Source organism: Chelonoidis abingdonii, chromosome 8 (genome assembly GCF_003597395.2).
Source record: "Chelonoidis abingdonii isolate Lonesome George chromosome 8, CheloAbing_2.0, whole genome shotgun sequence".
Classification (NCBI taxonomy): domain Eukaryota; kingdom Metazoa; phylum Chordata; order Testudines; family Testudinidae; genus Chelonoidis; species Chelonoidis abingdonii.
The window spans coordinates 79,624,640-79,634,128 of record NC_133776.1 but is presented as its reverse complement, the minus strand read 5'-3'; the positions used below and the strand labels follow the sequence as shown (position 1 = coordinate 79,634,128).

Here is a 9,489-nt window from a genome sequence, read left to right as displayed (position 1 = left end):
TCCCTGCCTGGCTCTTGAAAAGCAGCAACATGTCCCTTGGGCTCCACATGCTGCCCCCAACCCGAGTGGTGGCTCCACAGCTTCCATTGGCTGGGAACCACAGGGCAGCATGGGGAGCCTCCTGGCTGTCCCTCTGCCTAGGAGCTGGAGCCACATGTGGCCCCAGTGCTTCCTGGAACCCACATCCCAAGCTGCCAGCTGAGCCCCCTCCTGCTTGCTGAACTCCCTCAGCCCCAGCCCAGCCCCAGCTGGAGCCCCTCCCACGTCCCCTGCCCCAGCCCCAGCCCCGTGAGAACCAGCCAGGGAGTGAGGTGAAGAGCGAGTGACGGAGGGAGGGGCTTCGGAGAAGGGGCGGGGCAGGGGGCGGCCGGACAGGCCACGCGGCGCCACAGGCCTGCTCCTCGCAGGGGGCCCCCGCTCCCCGGCTGTTCCCCCTGGAGCCAATCCCCACCAGACACTCCATCCCAACAGCCAATCCGAGCCCGAGCCCTCCCCCAGCTCCTGACCACGTGGGGCGCGGACTGTTTCATACTGTATCTAATTCCGAACCCGCCATTGATTTTTAAAATTTCACCAGTCACGAGGCGGCAGTCCAACCTGGAAAAGAAGCCGTGGACATCGCGGCCAATCAGCGGGTAGGGCGGGGCAGGCGGGGCGCACCTGGCCGGAATCGTTGGCTGAATGGCGGCTGGTTCAACGAGGCGAAGCCAATGAGGAGCGGGGACAAGCTGGGCGAACCTGGTAGGGGCGGGGCGGGAGCTATTACGCCAATTGCGTATGTGGCCGCGAGCGGGTGGGTCCTTCGCCGGTACCTGTGTTCACCCGTCCGGCGCTTTCCACTACTGACCTTGCTGGCTCCCCGACGCCTATGGAGCCTGTGCAGGTGCCCGACGCCGACGCCTTCCGGGCCTTCCAGGATCAGTGCGAGGCGGAGAGCGGCTGGCAGAGCAGATACAGCCGGGAGGGCGTTGGGGTGTGGGTGCAGCCGCCCCCGCCCGCCGGCCCCGCCGTGCACACCGTCAAGGTGAGCCAGGGGGTGGCAGGAGGGCAGGGCACGGAGTGTGGGGCTGGGAGAGGGCACTTGCAGGAGGCTGGCGGCCGCTTTGCGCTGCTGGATCTCCCCTGGGAGCGGGGCTCGCTGTGGGAGCTGTTGGAAGGCCTCACGCCCAGATCTGGCACCGCAGGCTCCACTCACCCTGAGTTTGACTATTTGTAGTCCCGGTTCCCTATCGCAAACAGAGGTCTAATGTAGTCTGGGAGTGGAGTTGGGGGATCGTGTCACGTGGAGACAGAAACTAGGCACCAGAGACGTTGCTAGGCTCCTGCCCCAGAAAGTGCTTGGCCAGTGCCTGTGCCAGAATTAGAGTAACTGATTAACTCTAAGATAAGTAGTGGAGCCCATTTGTGCTAATTGTCACCATCTTGTATGGTTTTTGGTGTGTCTGTTCCCTGGTATGCAATTCACACGGCCCTTGTCTTTGCCATGTTACACATCTGTGACCCAGAGGCACTTGTCACTCCAGTATCTGGGTCACAGGAATCTGATGTGAACTTCCCAAGAAAGTAGCCACTGAGATGCGTTAATTATTCTTCATATCAAGTCATCTGCCCTGGTGATAGCCTTCCCCACAGGAGTCTTCTTTGCCCATATGGTATAGAACAACATAGTGCGTGGTTGTGGAGTTGCACCAGCCTTGAGAGTGCAGCCTGAGTTATGCTTTCTCTGTAAATCATTAACTTAGGCTTTGGCTCTACTGGAGAGTTGCAGCGCTGGTAGTGGCTTTACAGCGCTGCAACTTACTCGCCTTCCACACTGGAAAGACACATGCAGTGCTGTATCTCCTTGATTACAGCGCTGGTTGTACTCCACATGGACGAGAGGAATAAAGAGAACAGCGCTGATGCTGCAGCGATTAATCTTACTATGCTGTAACTGACCTCTGGAATTTTCCCATAATGCTTTTAACTAAAGAACTCCCTTTGTTTGTTATGATGTCTCTCTTTGTTTTGTTGTGAACTCAGGGCTCCTGGAGCTGCTTATCTGAAAAACAAACACAGCTACTGTTTGCTCGAGCAGAGGCAGGCAGGGAATGTCCACAGCTAGTGTTTGCTTGAGAAGAGAAACAGCACGGGGGGGAGTCCATCGGACCAGCTGCTTGTCTGGTCTGAAGGCTATTTGCATTTAAGAGTGAACTAGAGAGGGGTGGAGGAAGTGGTCGGAATTTGCAAGGCAGGGAACTGACACAGTGTCGGCTCCAAAAATCCACTCTCTCTGCCTCCCCCACGCTCCCTGTCACGCTCCACTCCACCCCACCCCCTCTTTTGAAAAGCACTGTTGCAGCCACTTGAACGCTGGGATAGCTGCCCATAATGCACCACTCCCAACACCGCAGCAAATGTGGCCACGCTGCAGTGCTGGTAGCTGTCAGTGTGGCCACACCGCAGTGCTTTCCCTATACAACTGTACAGCTGCAAGTGTAGCCAAACCCTTATATTGACAAACACCACTGTAAGTGGCTGAAGTCTGGTACAGGGTGATAAGATTGGAACTACAGGTGCAGCTTCTCTGAACCAGTAACAGGAAAGCTATTCTTTCTGGGATCTCACAGACCTGTTATTTGCTCCTGAATTCTGGGCAGCCACAAGCCATTGAGGGGGCCTACTGTGCATCTCCACTCGGAGTCGTCTGTGTAAGACTGGATACTTCCACTGTCTGCCTGGTTGCTTCTATCTGGAGATTGGAACATAGTATCCAGCTCTGACTTGCTCTGCTTACATACTTCCCTTCTGCATTCTTCTGCACCAGCATGTGTGGTGGTACCTTAGTTATGGAAGCCTGTGCCATGTGCTTCTTGTTCATGAGTCTGGTTGTTGTGCGGACTGGGATTTGTCTAGTTATGGGATAGGGCTTTTAACACTGGTCTGTTTGCATTTGTCTCTGCTGAATGTTTCAAGGGCAATAAGTATTGTTACTTTGGAATGGATTCTTTGTCCTTATCCCTGTTTTTGATCTTAGGTGAGTTGCTTCCCTCTCTGTTCATCATATCAACCCACTGTGAGGGGAAATTTGCAAAGTGTTTTTTGAGTGGAGGGTTCCAGTGATTTGTAAAGGGATAATGTTAGCCTGGCTGGCACACTTCCCCACAAGTGGGAGCCCAGCTGAGGATGAGCTCTTCCCTATACATGGATCAAGTCAGCTGCTCCAATCAGTAGTATGGGGGTGGGGCCAGCCAGCCAGTGATCTGACTGTGGTTGTGGTCCTACTCCTGCCTGCAGTGCTGCATTGACATCCAAGATGTGCCAGCGGAGACGGTATATGATGTGCTGCATGACATTGAGTATCGCAGGAAGTGGGACATGAACGTCATTGACACACATGACATTGCCCGGCTTGCCACCAATGCTGATGTGGGCTACTACTCCTGTGAGTGATGGCTTGGGGGCTGCTCTGCTTGGCTGAGTGCGGCAGGATGTGCGATCAACCCCAGAGAATTGAAATCCTGAGTCAAACAAGTGCAGGGATCATCCAGTTTCCTTGAGTAGGAAGGAGCAAAGACTGAACCCATTCTGTATGCCCTGAATAGATACCATCTAGTCAGCAGTAGGGCAAGCTTCCCATGCCTCAGCCCACTGGACTTTCTAAGAGGAGAGGGGAGTTCAGTCACCTGGGTTCATTTCATCCTTGGCACATCTGTTGAGGCTGCTAACAAAGATCAGCTGGGCTCTTAAGAGATGAGGGGAGGCATTGGTGGCAGGATATAGAGAGATCACTAACCTCACCTGACAGGTGAATGCAGGCAAGGTAGAACACGCCCCCTAGTGTGACTGCACTTCCTGCAACTCTTATCACTGATGAGTTGAAGAGACTTTGCTTCCTTCTTGGCTAGGGAAGTGTCCAAAGCCCTTAAAGAACAGAGACGTGGTGACACTGCGATCCTGGCAGGTTGTGGATAAATCTTACATGATCATCAACTTCTCTGTCAAACACCCGGTGAGTCAGGGGGAGGGAAGAGTTTAATTACATGGCCCCATGCTTCCATGGAAATCTCAGTAGTGCCTGCTCAGTTGCCTCCTTGATGAATGACTCCACCCCACAGCTACAGTCATGAGCTGGGTGGAGTTTGTCTGGATTACAAGTTAAGGATACTCTGAGCAGAATGTGACTCTGGCTCTTATTAACCTGAGCTACACTTTATCTACCACCCCTTACTGATGTCTTAGGCCTGGTCTACACTGTGGGAGTGGGGGCGGGAGGGAAGTCGATCTAAGATGCGTCGACTTCAGCTACCCTTTCTTGTGGCTGAAGTCGACGCATCTTAGATCGAATTAAAATTATTTACTTCGCATCCTCGCAGCGCTGGATCAATGGCTGCGGCTCCCCTGTCAACTTTGCTTCTGCCTCTTGCACTGCTGGAGTCCAGCAGTTGACAGGAGAGCGACTGGGGATTCATTTATCACGTTTACATCACATGTAGTGTAGACATGAGAAATCAATCCCTGATAGAGCGATCGCTACCCGCCAATCCGGCGGGTAGTGTAGACGTACCCTTAGAGTGTATGTAGCCAGTCCCCGTGTCCCTTTGGGTGTGCAGGGACCTTTTATTATTGTGGGATATGTATTGCGCAGCTAACTCTTTACAGACCAGGTACCATGTCTGAGCCTCTAGATTAGTCCCATTGCCCTGTGTGTATAACACCAAGTCTGAGAGAGAGTCCAGGGAAGGTGACAGAGTTTGTCTGATTTCACCATACAGCAATATCCTCCCCGAAAGGACCTGGTAAGGGCTGTTTCTATCTTGGCGGGGTACTTGGTGCAGTCGACTGGACCAAACAGCTGCACCTTGACTTACCTGGCTCAGGTGGACCCCAAAGGTGAGTCTGGCTCTGTATCCCTTGTGGGTGTGCAAGGAGATGAGGCAACTTCAGGTCTAAGTGAACAGACATTCTACTCCCTTATACAGGGCATAAATTGTATTGCTTTCTTCCACACATTTCCGTCTTAGGCATCCATCTAGGGTCACTTTGCAACTTGCCATGGAGATGATCTTGCAGCTTCACAGTTGTACCCTGGTGAGGGGCTGGAGCATTGCGTGCAGTTGCACCCTGGCACAAATGCAGCATTTTTCTGCCATGGCTCACTAATTATTCTATTTCTCCACCTTTCTTGTGCATTAGGGAAACTGCCAAAGTGGGTTGTGAATAAAGCTTCCCAGTACCTGGCACCAAGGGTGAGTGAAGGAGCTCCTGAGTAGTGGGTAATAAGGATCAGCCATTGCTCATAGTTAGAGGAAAGGGCTGGCAGTTAGTGGAGATCTAACATGTCCTTAGACTTTCCAGGTACAGACCTGAGCAGTAATGAGAATGGGGGCATCCTAGGTATCTTTGGATTTGATACTAGAATGTGCTGTACCAGTTAGTCCAACATCTGACAATGACTGACCTCTGATACATCAGAGAGGTGAAAAACCTGTGCACAATGCTTTGTCTTGGGGTCCCCAGCTTGTGACCACTGGATTCTGCATTCTGAGGTTCAGCATCCTCTGAGCTCTTGGACTAGTGGGGAAGGCACAGGTCAGGACTGCAGGGCATAACTGTGGGGGAATCTATTTGGCATGAGGTGTAGTTGAGACACAAGATTGCAGCATGGGTCAGCATCCTGGGTTTTGTCCCCAGCTCTGTCCTTGGATTTGACCAAGGTGTCACAGTGACTTTTTGGCTCAGCCTCCATTTCTCTATCTGTAAAATGAGGTTAATAGTTGTCTGCCTCCTAGAGGAGAAGCAACTGAAGCACAATGAGATCCTTAGATCTATTGAAGATACTGATTGCTTATCCAAACAAATGGAAAATGCTCCTGTATGGAACTGTACAGTATTAGTCTCTCCATGCACTCAGGTCTGCCCCCTCTACCTGGCTCAGGTAACTGCACAGCACCCACCCTTTCCCAAGCATTAAATACGTAAGAAAATGCAGGGGGTCTGGTAGTGCTCAGATTCTAGGCTGCTTGCATTTTCTTGATCCCCTCTTCTGCTTTCTTCAGATGCTGAAGAAGATGCAAAAGGCCTGCTTGAAATACCCCTCCTGGAAACAGCAGCACAATGTCAGTGTGAAGCCCTGGCTGTATCCTGAGCAGAACAAGCTCCCCACCATGATGCTGTCAGACCTGGCGCTCCAGCACGCTGCCTCTCTGGAGAACATTGATGAGAGCAGCCTGTCAGAGGTGAAGGACGAGAGGGGAGACCATAGTGGCTCTGAGAACTGATGCTGCTTGGTTCTCTTCCAGGAACAACACTGCACTGGACTGTGTTTGGACTCTTCCTGACAATTTTACATTAAAGGGGGGGAAATGTATTTTTATGCCCAGCGTTTGTAGTTCTTCCCGTCATGAGCCAAGAGACCATGTTTAGGTCTCAAGCATAGAGGGGTGTCCGTTTCCATCAGGATGGGAACAGAGGACAGTGGCTGCGTGGGGAGCTTGGAGCATCTGGGGTCCATTGTGCTGAAACAGCTTTCGCAGTGAGCAGGGTAAATCTTGGGGAAATTATCAGTGACATCTGATAGGATGGTATGAATTTCTTCTGCTCGATGATCTTTCTGTACTATGGCAGGTTTCAGAGTAGCAGCTGTGTTAGTCTCCAAGGTGCCACAAATACTCCTGTTCTTTTTGTAGATACAGACTAACAAATTTATTTGAGCATAAGCTTTCGTGGGCTAGAGCCCACTTCTTTGGATGCATAGAATGGAACATAGAGTAAGGAGAGATATATGCATACAGAACACAAAAAGGTGGAAGTAGTCATATCAACTCTAAGAGTCTAATTAATTAAGATGACATTAATTAGCCTCTTAAAGTTTGTATGACTACTTCCACCTCTTTGTGTTCTGTATGCATTTATATCTCCTTACTCTATGTTCCATTCTATGCATCCGAAGAAGTGGGCTCTAGCCCACGAAAGCTTATGCTCAAATAAATGTTAGTCTCTAAGGTGCTGTTTCTGTACTATGACCAAGACCTGTTGCTTCATATTAAGGTAAAAATATCCATAATGCATCTGGCCAACTGTGCTGTGCTGCCTCTTGGTGGGAGTTGCTCCCTGAAGTGCTAATGCTGCCCCAACCTGAGAGTTTTTGCCTGTGTATTCTGAGAGCCATTAAGAACTGGATAGCATTAGACTACATACCCTCCTACAGAAATGGGCAACGGGGTGAGTCTGGGAAGGATAGACATCCCCACCTCCTGGGGCACTTCTGGGGAGAGAGGAGAAACCTGTTTGCCTGTTCAGAGTTCATGTGATGCTCCCTGACAGAGCTGAAGAATTCAGCTCCAGTGCAGGCGGGAGGAGCATGCCCCAGAAGGCTTTGAAGACTGACCCAAGTTTATTATTGCCAGAGCTTGGGATTTCACCCTGTTTCCTCAGGGCTGAACGTGACCCCAGCAAAGCAGGCTTGTATTGAATGGGGTGATGTGATAGGTAGCTGGAAAGGGACAGAGGCAAATAAGTCTCAGGGGAGCAGATTGGCTTTGTTATCAAGGTGACAGGAAATTGACTTGGAGTGGTAAGAACTGGGCTGCCAAATGATTAAAAAAAAAAAAAAATCACAATCATGAGATTAAAAAAGTCATGATTAATTGCAGTTTTAAACAATAGAATACCTGTTAAACAATAGAATACCATTTATTTACATTTTTTTTTTTTTTTGCCAATAGTTTTGGTTTGGTGTGTATTGGAAGAACAGTCTCTTTCAGCATATTTCTTTGCAGCCAGCAGCACTCACTTCTGAGCCAGCAGCAAAGTTCCCCCATTCCCTGGACTCAGCTCAGTGGTGACTGGCTACATGGGCAAGGAGAGGGGAACACCTCAGCATAAGCCTCCACACCCCACTCTGCACAGGAGGCTGGCTCCCAGTCGGGAGCTGCTTGGCCAGGGGCAGAGAGGTGGGAGCCACAGTGGAGAAGGGTGGCAGGGGCATGCAGCAGCACCCCTGAGTATGGTGGCTTGAGCAGTGGCCCCCCCTTGCCCAGTTGGTGCCTCCCTACCTGGCCACCACTGAGTCCCATTTGCAGAGATGTGATTAGTGCTCACTAAAAGTGTTAATTTTTGAGTTAATTGCATGCATTAACTGAGATTAATTTACAGTTCTAGTAAGAACATAAGAATGGCCATACTGGTCAGACCAGAATCCATCTAGCTTAGTATCCTGTCTTTTGATAGTGGCAGGTTCCAGATGCTTCAGAGGGAGTGAACAGAACAAGGCAATTTGAGTGATCCATCCCCTGTTGTCTAGTCCCACCTTCTAGCAGTCAGAGGTTTAGGGACATCTAGAGCATGGTAAGGTTGACTGAGTCCCGGAGCTGAGATGTAAAATGGATGGAGCTAGTGCTGCACTTGAGGATCCTGCTCTTAACAAATAGGATGAGCAGCTTGAATGTTCAGTGAGAATTTTTAGGGTTTGTCTCTGGGGGTTTGTAGTCATCTGTGTGCAGGTAAGTTAGGCACAGTCCATGGGTCTCTGGCCATAGGCCCCTCAGTGGGCCTGACTGGAGTCTCCTGTTAAAAGACCCTATGCAAATACACTTGTTTGTGCTGAGCACTGCTCAATCCTGTCACGCCTATTTGCGCATTGCACTCTCCATTCTGCAACACATGGTAGGTGTTGGCTCTGGGAGGCTGGGTGTGGAACTGCTCATTGAACTTTCCCCCAGGATGTTTGCTTGCTCAAGCAGGTGACACTGATGAAGCTAGAGAGAAATTAATCTTGAAGGCAGTTGTTGGATTTGTGGGCTGTGAGATTGGCTTGTAATGATAAGACTTGTGTTCCTTCTCCAGGCCAGTGGAACTCTGTCCATGGGTGTGCTATAAAGGCAGGTCAGTATGAGGGAAGGGCCTGGGCCCTCTGCGCTACTTTCATCCGTCTCTGCTGTGGAGATACCTTGGGTTCCTTGTCCCCAGGGCATTATTCCTATTGGCAGCAGTTGGCCTGTAGCAGTGAGGCTGCCAACTCATGTTAGGTTTTGATTTACTGAGAACAAGTCATTGTGTTAGTTCTGTCCTCAGTTTTCACCTCCTTATTCCCTGGGTTGAGTCCAAAGCACTGGGGGTGGGGAGAAGACTGTGTAACCCTGGCATATAGGTGCAAAAACTGGGCCTAGAGCTGTCTTTTCCTGCAATCTGGCTTTTTTTTTTTTTTTTTTTGAAGAGGCAGTCTCAGTGTTGCTAACAGCAGTGTTTACTGGAACTTCCAGCAGAAGTGAGAACACCATCTGCCACAGGAGGGGATTAAGTGGCACATCCCAGACTCCTTGTCAGAGAAGGTCAAATTGACTCAGTGTTTGGCTTGACTTGCACTATGGTTCCCACCTCTGGAACTGAACCAGTAATCACAATGGTGGGCAATAGAAAGTGTCCCTATTTGTGCCAAGGGTCCCTTTCAGTGCCTGCAGTTGTAGAAGTTAAGGACAGAGTCTTGCACATAACTTTAGCCTCCAATGC

At 50.4% G+C, this 9,489-nt stretch overlaps 1 protein-coding gene across 1 annotated transcript; it reads left to right on the top strand.

Moving 5' to 3' along the window:
- Window positions 1-671: 671 nt before the first annotated feature.
- Window positions 672-7,595, top strand: LOC116834719 (START domain-containing protein 10-like). The gene is given in 7 exon segments (XM_032797009.2): window positions 672-743; window positions 746-1,024; window positions 3,277-3,424; window positions 3,888-3,991; window positions 4,755-4,872; window positions 5,176-5,228; window positions 6,039-7,595. Coding segments are annotated over 7 exon segments (957 nt in total). The 5' UTR covers window positions 672-710; the 3' UTR covers window positions 6,261-7,595.
- The last annotated feature ends 1,894 nt before the right edge of the window (window positions 7,596-9,489 follow it).